Source organism: Brienomyrus brachyistius, unplaced genomic scaffold (assembly GCF_023856365.1).
Source record: "Brienomyrus brachyistius isolate T26 unplaced genomic scaffold, BBRACH_0.4 scaffold51, whole genome shotgun sequence".
Lineage (NCBI taxonomy): Eukaryota > Metazoa > Chordata > Actinopteri > Osteoglossiformes > Mormyridae > Brienomyrus > Brienomyrus brachyistius.
Window position 1 is genome coordinate 1075140 of NW_026042326.1, and position 13935 is coordinate 1089074.

General features: G+C 43.3%; 1 protein-coding gene across 7 annotated transcripts in view; it reads right to left on the reverse strand.

Moving 5' to 3' along the window:
• Window positions 1-13935, reverse strand: part of LOC125723787 (uncharacterized) — a 102680-nt gene that overhangs the window by 73442 nt on the left and 15303 nt on the right. The window contains exon 10 of one of the 7 annotated variants that reach the window (XM_049000559.1): window positions 8063-8161. The exons of the other annotated variants lie outside the window; for them this stretch is intronic. Coding sequence (XP_048856516.1) covers window positions 8063-8161 — 99 coding nt within the window. The remainder of the gene's footprint in view (window positions 1-8062; window positions 8162-13935) is intronic. 7 annotated transcript variants of the gene reach the window in all.

Genomic DNA, 13935 nt, shown 5'->3' on the forward strand with positions numbered 1-13935 from the left:
AGACGGGTGCTGAGCCTGACACAAGTTAGCTTGTTTGACACTTTCAGTTGAAGCAGTTACTAGGCAATTCTCATGAGACTCATAAGACCAAAAGGAGGTGTTTTTGATATGACATGTTTTTATTATTTAATTAATTTAATTTGCTGTAAGTTGCTATGTTTTGGAGCTGCATTCCCCTAACCCTAACCTTATTTGTCCTATTGGATATGTCCATTTTAGTGCGTGATTTTACTTTACGCAAGGTTGTTCAGGAACGCATTAGTCACGTTGTAACAGGACTGACTGTTATTATTGTAGCACGGGCAGACTGAGATATTGTGGTGATGGCAAATAAAGACAAAAAGGAACAGACTGACACAAAGTAGCTCTTGATATCCGTCCTTAAAGAAACCGCACAATAAGCAACAATATCACATCGACAAACATGGCAGACAAACACGAGGAGGTTATACACCACTTGTGTAGGATATTACACAACACTAGAGCACATCAGGATTACACATACAACACAGGTAAAGGCACATGCGATAACCGGATACACAGCACAACAAGTATCAAGTATCTACATTAACAAATATAAACAAGGGCTATATACACGCGCTCACAAGGCATTCCGAGATATACAGATGCCGCTGGCACTACACTAAGACTGCAATGAAATGCATATTGGTAAAGCCAAATCCCTAATATTATCATTTATCCAGGTAATGATTTTTAGAACCATGCTCTTTAACCAAACATGTCAATACCAAGCTAAATATGTGGTAATAATCAATCAAACATGTTGCTATCTAGCCAAATATGCATTACTAATTTAAAAAAATCACTATGAAGCTGATTATGAATGAATAATCTAGTAACCATCTGTTATAATTTCAATGTACACAATGTAAACTATTTTAAAATAGTAGTTAATAAAAACAGACCTTTTTAAAATCATTCATCAATGTATTTTATTCAGGCAAATGCTTTCTGTAACCACCAGAATCTTAAAAAATAACTGTAATACAAATATTTGGTCTTACTGGCCAGCAGCGGTTCTGAGCTTTCATGGTACACTACAGGCCAGGAGTTTGAGCCCACCCTCGGATTAAAAAAAAATAAATGATGCACTGCTTTGTTAAACTTTTATTAAACTTTTTATTATAGAAAATATTAGAAATACTTGTACATGTAACTGAATGGTTTTCAGTGTTTGATAGCTTGCAGTAACACATTATTTAGCCACAAATGCTGAATCTATTGGTTTTAAAGAAGACATATCAGGTCTGTCTGACATGTACTTTGTGTTGGAATTCTATTTTCTATTGTAAGAACTTGATTTGCTCTTGGTTTCTCACAATTGTATCTTAATGAACTAAATGAGCCACTTGTCTGCCTTGTCCAAGATCAGTTTGTGGGAGGTTTAATGCACTGTCTGCTCCTAGTTTTGATCTTCTGTTGTATTGTATTACAGTTAAGTCAGAATTTTTGATGAATATTTGTTATTTTTATGCTTGTAATGGCTTGTAATGCTTAAGAAAGGTGCTGGGAGAGTTTGGACACATGTTATTTCCAAAAATTGCTGGAAAGGATGGTGTGACTGTGCTGCTGTGATAAAGGCAAGAGGTGGTTATTTTACTTTTACTAAGGCACTCATATTCATTAACTATTCATTAATTTCACTTAAAATATACATTAAATTGTTACATTACACTTCAAAACTAGTCACAGTTACAATTACGCAGTTACATTCATTTTAAGTACTTTTAATATTTTCTTGTAGCAAAAGTTGGAAAAAGCAGTGCAATTTATCATTTATTTAAAAAAAAAAAATCAGAAGGTGGACCCAAACTTCTGTCTGGCCTGTATTGTAAATCAGCCAGTCTCTTGACTCCACCCACTCAGTAGGTGAGCCAAAGCAGATGAGGATGGGTTAAGTATCGGGAACCGGTTCCAAATCAGAACCAGTTCTAAATTTCTAAGAACCAGGTTACTGATAAGGCATTTGAATTATGGTTCCAGTTATCGATTCTCACATGAGGATTTTTAATGTACTATGTAAGGGATAATGCATGATAACTCCACTTACATGTTTATACTTGAAGATGTTATTTTCACATTTATGAACCAAAAACACATTTACTTGTAGAACTACTACTTAGACTTGAGCAGTGTAATGGCATTACTGCATACAGCAGTATTTCTTCTTTCAGAGAAACTATGGGCCTTATTTTGCATCAGCAGAAAATGTGACTCAAAGTGGCTTTGCAATTTTCATACTAGTGCATTCCTCATTTTCACACGAAGCGCACACAACGTCAAAATAGCAAATGATTTTGCGCCCGCTTCCTGCTGGTAGGAGTGATGTTTTTCATTATGGCGAGTCTTTGCACATCATTAGTGTGTTGCTATTTTTAATTATTTTTATTTTAAAAAAAATAATAATAATAATATATGTGTATATATATGGTGCTGCAGTGGTTAGCACTGTTGCCTCACACCTCTGGGACCCGGGTTCGAGTCTCCACCTGGGTCACATGTGTGTGGTGTTTGCATGTTCTCCCTATGTCATTGGGGGGTTTCCTCCAGGTATTCCGGTTTCCCCCCACAGTCCAAAAACATGCTGAGGCTAATTGTACTTCCTAAATTGCCTGTAGGTGTGCATGTGTGAGTGAATGGTGTATGAGTGTGCCCTGTAATGGGCTGGCCCCCCATCTTGGGTTGTTCCCTGCCTCGTAGCCATAGCTTCCAGCGTAGGCTCTGGACCCCCCGCAACCCAGTAGGATTAGCGGTTATGGAAAATGGATATATGTATGTATGTATGTACATATATATACTTCTTCCATAACTGCTTATCCAGTATATGATTGCAGGAAGCATAAGGCGTAAGACACACTGGATGAGGCATGATGTGTGACATACTGCATGAGGTATGAGGCATGAGACACTGAATGAGGCATGAAAGATCTGGAGCTTACTCCGGAAATGGAAGAAGCCTCAGAAGGTCATTTAAGTCGTCATGAAAGTCATGAAAAAAAAAATTCTCTTTGTAAAAAGAAATTTAGCAAACACACCATTATAATAATCTGCCGTAGGTCAGGCACTGCTACCTTTGACGTGTGATTCCAATGGGTTTATTACTTGTTATGCGCATAACCAAACTCTGACTCTGGTTAGGACAACATTTTTGCACCTTCCACTGGAACAAAGTCTGCTTTTTCCACTGTCAAAATGTTGAAATGAATTTGTACACACCCATTAATGTTAGTTGCACTTTGCACTTTAGGTTGTAAAAATAGAGCTCTGTATCTTATCCATTAGTAAGAGTCCCTAAGCTAGTCATACTTCAGCAATTGCTTGCTGCTAAGCCCAAAGAGGTAAGAAGCATGCACTTATTACAGTCCATTGCCGCACCTACCACACGACAAAACACCTCAGGGATGAGAACCTGAGTGCAGCCATGTGGCAGGCAATACCTCAGTATCACACTAGTCCAGATTTTTTCTGGTGGCTGGAGTTCCAATCCTGCCAACAACCCCCAAGTTTTTCCCCTGTAAGTTAAAGGACCTCCTTAAAGGGCTGGATGTAGATTAACATCATACTCAGAACAAGAGCCTTGCTCAAGGGCACAACAGAGTAGGATCACTGCAGGCATTCATCAGATCTGAACCAGCAATCTTCCTGTTACTGATATACATCCCTAGGCTCAAAGCCACCACTCCACCTAAAGGCTGAAGCCCAAAGAATAGTTTTCATGTACAAACGTATAAGCCAAATGTATAGCTACCATGATTTAAGTGGGTAAATGTACTCCTAGCCATGCTTCTTTAAATGCATAGCTACGGAGGCTACCATGGGGCAGCGCGGCAAATTGGACTGGTGCCAACCGTATAAACTGTTGCTATTGCAATGCACGATAATGTCTTTTGTTGTAATGTCATGTGTAGTGTTTAATGTTAATTGCTGTACATAGTGTGTGCGTGTGTGTGCTTACCATGCGTGTTAGGAGTAAGCGGGGCAATGGTCATGGTGGCAGAGTGAATGTGTTGTCTGAGTGACTGTTACGGGTGCAATACAACCACCTTCTGGTCAAATTTTATTGCCTCCTGCCATTTACTACACCTTCCTACACCATGGTCAATCAGTTCATTATAATATATTTCATTCATTCACTCCAGCATTGTTTTACTAATTTAGCATTATATACCTCCTAATGTGTTATGACAAGTATGTTATGAGTAAAACCTTACTGTAAAGTAAGTAAAACTTTACTGTTTACCGATCATCAAACCCAGACCCAGACAGTTTTGGCAGGTCTGTACAGTATGACCGGACTACAAATGCATTACATCAGTAAATCATTTTGGTATTTAATCACTAACCACAGGCCCTGGTCCTCAGCCTGAAACACTTTTTTTTGTCTAAGTCAGCTCAGGCAATTTCTTTGTTTTTATGCTTTCTGTTCAGTCACATTACTTAGAATTACAAATTATAATTGATTCCTGATGCTGCTATCAAGCTAGGACAGCACTAACGGCTCCGGGAAAAACAAAGCTGGAGGACTGCATGTCTACATGAACAGCTGGTACACTGCCACGGACACAGCAGACAAATTCAGCTCTCCTCCTAATGGTGAAGTGCTGATAGTAGTAATTACGGCCAAATATGTACTTCCTTCCCCCCCAAAACACACACATGCACACACACACACACACACACACACAGACACCAGTACACAAAGTTATTAATAACCAGCTAAAGGCATATCCAGATGTGGTGATGATTGCAGCTGGGGACTTTAACCACACTGATCTTAAGACAGTCATGTCTGCAAGAATGTAAACTTCCCTACGAGAGAGTGTAACATCGTGGACCAGATGTAGATAAACATACCAAGGCAAAACAGTGTGCACACTAGGGTAATCACATCGACCAATATGTATAAATACATACATACATATTTTACATTCATACACATGCGCACATACAGTACAATGAAATTGAAACACCTGGTCAATACTGTTTGAGGTTTCCCACCTATATATGCACGGCATGGTGACCAGATATCACTGATTGCACATTCCATCAGTAAGAGCAGAGTGCGAAAGTTGCATTAGCAGAGCAATAGCACAGCTGTACATAAAATATTGCAATCCACAAAAAAGACTTCAAAAGAGGCCAAACTGTTGGTGTGTGTTTTGCTGGTGTGTCTGTGACCAAGACAGAAAGTCTTTGTGGTGTACTGAGAGCATTCCATCACGAAAGATGGACCACATCCAACGGAAGTAACTGTGGACGCAACAGGAAGCTGTCTGAAAGGGATATATAGGTACTAACATAAATTGCATCCAAAAGACCCAAAACTACAGCTGTCCAACTCTGCAGAATTAAAACTGCACCTTGACTTTCCAGTTTCCAACAGGCTGTTGTAATCAAACCTTTGGTCACTCATACCAATGCCAAACATCAGTTTCAATTGTGCCAGCAGGGCAAATCTTGGGCTGTGGACAATATGAAACATGTATTGTTCTCGGATGAGTCCACCTTCCTGTCTTTCCCACATCTGAGAGAATTACGGTATGGAGAAGCCTCTGAGAGGCTTACCACCCAGACTGCTGCATACCCAGAGTGCTAAGGGTGGGTGAAATCTTTGCTCCTGCCTGGTCCCTTCCGTCCTTTGGTTGGTTTCCCCCCTGTTGGTTTTGTTCCCCCTGGTGGTTCTGTCACTTTGGTCAGTTTGTCCTCTGGTGTTGTCCCTTCATGGTCCCCGTCCTTGGTGTCCTTGGGTTCTGTGTTCCCATCTCTGGTGCCCCAGTGTGCGTCTGTGTGCTCTGTGATTTGTCAGTTGGTTTCTTGGTTGGTGTTTTTGTCCATGTTTTGCGTGTCGGTCCTGTTCCTGTTGCCTTTGGGAAGGGGGGGGGGGCAGGGGGTTCCTGTCATGTGCTGACCATTCTGATTCCCTTGTGTGCCTTGTCCCCTTATCTACCTCGTGTGGAATCCTCATTTTATCAGCTGTTCCAAGTTCTGTTTAAATTACTCCTGTGTATTTAAGTGCTTTTCTGTCAACATTTTCTAGTCTGGTCATTGATGTCGTTGTATGTTCTTGAGCATGTTTTCCCAAATTAAACCATGTGTTCACCTGACTCCTGCTCCTCCTTCCCTACCCTGTGCCCGTTTGTGTATGACACAGACCTTCAGTCCACTGCTACTTTGGATGTTGGACTGCCAGAAAAGGTACAATCCCCGTAAATGTTGTTTATTCCTGTTTATTAAATTACCATTAGTATGGAGAGCCTTATAATATCCTTTGTCCTTATTAGATACACTAATCATCAAAGTTATAAAATCATCTTCCTGCTACGTTAGAATCTCCATTGAATAAGTATTTGTAAAAACACTTAGGCTAAAAACTGGGTTTATTTTACATTGACTGGCAACCCTAGTGTGTATGTTCGTGCATGTTGTTCGGCTTGTTGGGACCAGTGTTTTTATCGTAAACTAAAACTGAAATGAAAATGGAAATTAATTTTAAAAAGAATATTCATTAACTGAAATAAAAATGAAGCTGGGGCACTGGGAAATGATTTACTTCCATAATGCACGTCCTAAAACAGTCAGCATCTTGTCTAAAGCACAGTGAATGATTATATGTGCATGTTAGTATAAACTCCCTGAACTACTGCAGGCAATAATTTGGCGCAAGTGCAATATTCACCAGGGCTTCAGATGACGGGCGAAACATTTGTCTGGATGCTGAATTTTCAGTACTATACGGACGTTTACTTACACCCACAATTTGGTAAGCAGATTAATAGTGCAATAGTATTGCTACATTTAATAAACATGTCAGACTTGAAACTGCAAAAATACCTCCATTCCACTGGTGCCTTTTTACCTGGTTTATCCACAATATCTGCTCTTTTAAGATGTTGTGACTTTCTTCATCACTTCCATGATTTAACAAAAGCCACATGTGGTGCACTTTGCTAACTTTATGTTTAATAAACACAAGGATATGCCGAATTTATACAGATTCCTAACTTTTGGGCATCACAATATATCTCTAATTGTGGACATAAGTAAATGTCTGTATAGTGCCAAAAAGCCGGTCCATTATCTAAAACCCTACAATGACAGTATGTACCTATCAAAATAAAATTAACTTAAATAAGACAGTCAGTCTGATTTCCGAAAGAAAAATTGTTTACATTACTTGAAACATCGGTATAATAGCTGATAGATTAATCTATTAAAAATAGTCATTAATGGCAGCCCTAAATTGATTGTATAATCGATTGATTGATTGTATAATATCAATAGTGCAATAAATTACTTTTTTATCATGTAAAATTTATACTGGTGTTATTGCGGATGGTATGACATGGCACAGCTCTACAGAGTGCAGCACGGCGGTGGGTCAGTCATGGATTGGGCCGCAATATTATGAAATTTTTCTATATTTTTCTATAGTAGTCAAGGACTACTGAACCATTCTGGCAGACCATGTTCATCCAATGGGTTAAACTATGTACCCTAAGGTGGTACCATGTATCAGGATGATAATATACCAATACACACAGCAAGACTGCTCACAGAAGGGTTTGATGAACATAAAAGTTGAGCATCTCCCATTGCCTGCAAATTCACCAGATCTGAATATTATTGAGCCACTCACTCATTTGGACAAGTGAGTCAGGAAATGTTTTCCTCCAGCAGTATCAAGTAGTTACCTGGCCACTGTTCTGCAAGAGAAATGGCTCACAATTGCTATGGCCTCTGTGTGGGACTTGTATCTGGCATTCCCAAGATGGATTGATGTTGTATTGGCCGCAAAAAGAGGCTCTACACCATACTAATAAATTACTGTGATCTAAAACCAGGTGTTTCAATTTCATTGTCCAAACCCTTTATACGTATACATACACATGCACACACACAAACACACACACATACACACACACAAAGTGAAAATAAACAAAATGTTTTTTTAAAACCTTGCTGTCTATTTCTGGTCCAAAAATGGCCAAAACAAATTCAATATGAACATATTACAGATGTACAAACATGCTGATATACTCACATGGGAATAGTACTACAATCATTGGAACTATCAGTACAGTCAGCATTTCTTTGCTCACTGTGTCTGTGAAATATTTTGTGAGGTACACGCCAACAGCAGCTGCAATAAGGAAAGAATACTGTCAGTCATCATGGAATTTATGCCAGATACAAAAACCAATGCATTTAAAACCCTGCACTGCACAGGGGCTCTGGGTCTGAATCCCATTTTGGACATTTGGGGAAGTGAAAGTACTTCCCAGTTTAATAAGCAAATTAAAATGATCTATGCAAAAGTAACAAGGATGTAGGGGGGCACTATACATATATACATACACACACATACATACACACACATAAAACGATAACAATAATTAACCCAATATAATTTTCCTCAATATCAATACAACAAATGCTCAATAAAAATATTATATAATTTGAGACCCAAAGTGTCACCAGCAACACACTTTGCATCACAAGGAAATGATGTCACTTTCTCTGTGACTGTGAGGACCAGCAATGGAGCACAAGCACAAACACAGCCATAAAAACACAAGTGGGGATTTTATTGAACAAATGAGAGAATGCAATAGGGTAGTCAGTCAGACAAAAGACAACACAGTCAAAACAAGTGGGAAACCAAAGCAACCCAAATGAAAGTCCATGTCATGACCCGCTCGTATGATCCTCCTGTGTGCCACACCCCTCATTTACCACGTGTGCAATCCTGATTGTGGCCAGCTGTTATGTGTTATTTCTGCTTAGTCCTGTGTATTTTAGTCCGCGTCTGATTCTGTTTCCCCAGTCCTGCCATAGAAGTGTTTCGCCGTGTTGTTTTGGATCTCCATGTGCCTAACCCTGATTCCATATTTCCTGTTCTCTCGCCCTGCACACGGTCATCACAATATGACTGGACTCCCAGAAAATGCAGCTCCGCTTGCCAACAGCCAACGCGTTGGTCTATTACAGGTAGTAATGTATTGGCTAAACCAGCCCGAGGTTCGAGAGGATCCCGTGTCTTCTTTCCTCGCCGGGTCACAGGAAGAGCCTCTCCTGAATCTAAACCCTGCAGTGTTTGCACTACCCTGGAACGCTTTCTTGCAGCTACCCCACCGGGATCAGCAGCACACTCCTTGACTGGGACACGCCTGGCTCTTAAAGGGGCCAGGCCTGTTTGGGACACCACCCCGTAGGTCCCAAAAGCTTTTAAAGGGGCAAAGCCTGTTCCTGTGCTGCCTGACCCACCTGTTCTGCCCTTGCTGCCTGACCAGCCTTTACCTGATGTTCCTGACCCACTAGTCCCAGCAGCCGTTGTGCCGCCCACGCCTGTGGCAGTGCCTGAGGCCCCTGCTGCGGCTCCTGCCACGCCCGAGGTACCGCCTCCGCTTGCTGCTGCATCTGACATCCCAACACAGGTTCCGCCCATGCCCGATCTCCCGGCCCAGGCTCCGCCCGTGCCCGATGTCCCGGCTCCACCCCTCCTATTTCCTGTCCCGGCTCCCTTGATCCAAATCCCTGAGGTGGTCCGGGACTTTCTGAACAGCGCTCCTTCCCCTGTCGGGGAGGAGGAACACGAGTGGGACCCCTCAGGGATTTCCCTGATGGCCCTAATGGACCTTTTGGGTGAATCACTCCAGCCATCACACCAGTGTGGTGGATCCTAGTCGGGGCTCCACCTTTCAGTGTCCTGAAGGGAGAGAGGACACAAACGCAGGGGTTGGGTCCCACCTGCCCTGCCTACTGGCTCGCCCTTGGTTCCCCTGGCTCCTGTTCGGCATTCGCCTGCGGTGCCTCCTCGGCCACCTACGGTCCTGACTCTGCCGCCTCGACAGTCACTGGCGGGCCTCCCCGCTCTGACTCTTCGATCGCCTGCACCTTTGCCGGCTGTGGTGTCGCCTTCACCTGTGGCAGCTACTGCTCCCTCCTTCCCTTCACCGGTCACCCCTTTGTCTCCCTCCTCGCCTTTATCACCTGTCCCTCCGCCTTCCTCCTCAGCCACTCCAACGCTCCCTTCGGCTCCCTCCTCGTGTCTGCCGAGGGTCCCTTCTGCTCCGACCTCGAGGGCGCCTGCTGCTCCTGCGGCTTCCACCTTCCGTCCGCAGAGGGTCCCCTTGTGCTCCATATTGTCCTCTGTCCTTTCCCTTTCAGACTCCTTATTTCGTCCCTCCTGTCTCTGCTCCTCGTCCCTCTGTGTCTCCTCGGTTCACTCCTGGTCTTTTTGTTCCTCTGATCTCTGTGGCCTCTGTGTCTCCTTTCCTGGTCTGCCTGTCTGTGTTCCCTGTTTTGTCAGGTGTTGTCTTACTTCCTGTCCCTTTGCCGGTTATGTGTGTCCGTTCTGTTCCCGGTCTCCCGTTAATGTTCTTGCGTTCTGTTTCTGCTCCATCCCCACACGGCGTGACAGTCCACAGAAAAATTGCAGGAAGAATGTGTGTGTCTTGTCAATTTTGAGTAAAAAAAACTGTTGAATTTCTACCTCTACATGATTTGTGAAAGGTGAAATGCTGTTTGGCAAGTGTTTGTTATGTTCTGATGATAAGGAATAGTTTTAAACCACAAATAACCATCTAGTTTCTTCAAATCTCACTTAGGACAAAATATTTAATTAATAATATTAATTTAAACTGAAAAGAAATAATGATTTGACAATTTTCGTGATAATTATCAATATCAATTGATAGTAAATTTTATCGTGAAGACATTCTTGGCCATACTACTCAGCCCTTTGACCAGCTTAATTTCACTATCCTTGGTTATGGAATCAGATGCTGGAAAAGCTGCCCAGGTGCCCACACCTTTTAATTGTAACCCACATACAGCATGTAGTGTTATTTATTAAATTATTCGGGGTTCCGTCACACATGCAAATTTAACGGTTATTAATAAAGTAAAAACATAATGCCTGTAAATAATCTGACGGAAAATTAACAGGGGCGGCATGGTGGTGCAGTGGTTAGCACTGTTACCTTACACCTCTGGGACCCAGATTCGAGTCTCCGCCTGGGTTACATGTGTGCGGAGTTTGCATGTTCTCCCCATGTCGTCGTGGGGTTTCCTCCGCATACTCTGGTTTCGCCACACAATCCAAAGGCGTCCAAAAACGGACCCGTAGGAGTGCGTGTGTGAGTGTGTGGTGTGTCAGTGTGCCCTGCGATGTGCTGACCCCCCATCCTGGGTTGTTCCCTGCCTCGTACCCATTGTTTCCGGGATAGGCTCCGGACTCCCCGCGACCCAGTATGATATGTGGTTTGGAAAATGGATGGATGAAAAGTAACATCACTGACTGCTCCATAACTAAAAGAGCAGTATGACTGAACACATTTTTTTTTACTTTTTAATATGGAGTGTGCTGTGTTATTCGAATAATTATTTATTGAACTTTCCCAGGGAATCTGGGAGGGAGGCCACCAGGACTTTAGCATCCGGGCGGTCCATTTTTTCCCTCCCATGGTCCCGTGATATCTGGTCATGCTGAACATAAGAACATAAGAACTATACAAACGAGAGGAGTCCATTCGGCCCATCAAGCTCGCTTGGGGAGAACTAAACTAATAGCTCAGAGTCGTTAAAATCTTATCTAGCTCTGATTTAAAGGAACCCAAGGATTCAGCTTGCACTACATTATCAGGAAGGCTATTCCATACTTTGACTACACGCTGTTTAAAGAAGTGCTTCCTTAAATCCAGCTTGAAATGTTCTCCCGCTAATTTCCACCTATGGCCACGGGTTCGTGTATTTAAACTAATGCTGAAGTAACTATTTGGTTGAACAGCATCCAAACCTGTTAGAATCTTATATACCTGGATCATGTCCCCTCTCAGTCTCTTTTGCTTGAGACTGAACAGATTTAGCTCAAGTAACCGTTCCTCGTATGACATTCCTCTAAGACCAGGAATCATTTTTGTGGCCCTACGCTGCACCTTTTCTAAGGCCACAATGTCCTTTTTAAGATATGGTGACCAAACCTGCACACAATATTCAAGGTGAGGTCTCACCAAGGAATTGTATAATCTTAGCATTACCTCCCTTGACTTAAACTCCACACACCTGGAGATATACCCCAACATCCTATTGGCCTTTTTTATTGCTTCCCCACACTGGCGAGAATGGGACATGGAAGCATCAACATACACACTAAGGTCTTTCTCATGATCAGCTACCTTTATTTCAGTGACACCCATGAAATACCTGTACTTTATATTTCTGCTCCCTAGATGGAGTACCTTACATTTATTGACGTTAAATTTCATCTGCCAGGTATCGGCCCAGTCACTAATTAAATCAAGATCCCGCTGTAGCTGCTGAGCCGCTAATTCAGTATCTGCTACACCACCCACCTTGGTGTCATCTGCAAATTTCACCAGTTTACTGTATATATTGGTATCCATATCATTTATGTAAATTAGGAACAATAGTGGTCCTAAAATCGAACCCTGCGGTACCCCACTATGAACGCAAGCCCACTGTGACATTGTGCCTCTTATAACTACTCGCTGTTTCCTATCTGTTAACCAGTTATCAATCCAGGTCGCTACGGTACCTAAAATACCTGTCGCTTTGAGTTTAAGTAGGAGCCTCTTGTGGGGGACAACATCAAAAGCCTTTTGGAAATCTAAGTAGATGACATCATAGGCCTTCTTATCATCAACTTCCTGAGTAGCTTCCTCAAAAAACTCCAACAGATTCGTTAAACAGGATCTACCTCTCCTAAATCCATGCTGGCTAACATACAAAATGTTATTGGAGTCCAGGTAATCTACCATTTTCTCTTTGATTATAGCCTCCATAACTTTACCAGTTATACAAGTTAGACTGATTGGCCTATAGTTAGACAAATTACTTCTATCCCCTTTTTTGAAAATAGGCATTATGAAGGCGTGCTTCCAATCAGAAGGTACCACACCTTCAGATAAGGATTTTGAAGGGCGACGGCGTCCTGGGCTGCCACTGTAATGCAGTATGTATTGCATGTGGGGGAGAAGATGGCAGCCGGGATCTGGGTCTCCACCCAATCCTCGGCTTCTCGTGCCCTTTTGACCATAAGGCCGAGATCTTTGGCCTGATGTCTGGGGTGCAGGGCAAGTAAAATGTGGGGAACCACCTCCTGACCCATCCTGTACCATGGCTGCGGCTCGGGAGTGAGGATGGTAGCTGAGGCCACCCCCTCGGGGCCCACATAGATGTTTTGGGAAGCAACTTGCCATTTATAGCCTTCCAGCTGCTCCGAAAAAGCTCCTCGTACCAGTCAGTGCTATCCCTATCATAGAACAGAGTCACATGAGGTGGATCGGGCGGAGGGACATAGGGCTCGAGGAGTGAGATCCAGGGCCTCCACATCGAGTAGGCCCCGAGGATGGACACCTGATCGTCCTTTGGAACCATGTTCAGAGTGGAATATGTGGCTCCAGTGTCCACCAGAAATGTCAGTTTTTTGTCCATGACCACGAGGAACAGCACAGGGTCTGCCCTCTCCTCTGTCCTGGGCGTTTCTTGGGGTGCGTCATTGGGAGGAGAAATCTTCCCCCTTCCCACCATCCAGAGCCGGATATTGGCCTCCTGTCTGGGGTGCGGCTTGTGGGTTGGGGGCCATCATGTGTCCCTCATCAGGCTGGGTGCAGAGCAGTGCCCAATGCCCGAAGTTCCCATACCGGTAGCAGGCGCCTCCTCCCGGCTTTACTCTCTTCGGAGTGCCCCTTTCCCAACCTCGGCCCCCTGATCCCCATCCCGGACCACCTCGTGCTCCTCCCCAATTAGGTGCCCACCCGCCGTATTGGCAGGGTGGAGCGGGGTACGTTCCTCCCAACTGGCCTGGCGTGGGTAGTGGGGGTGGGCCCCCCTGTGGTCAACTCTGCCAGCATCTGCTTCCCAGCCCCCCTCTTTTTATTCTCGTTGGCCTTC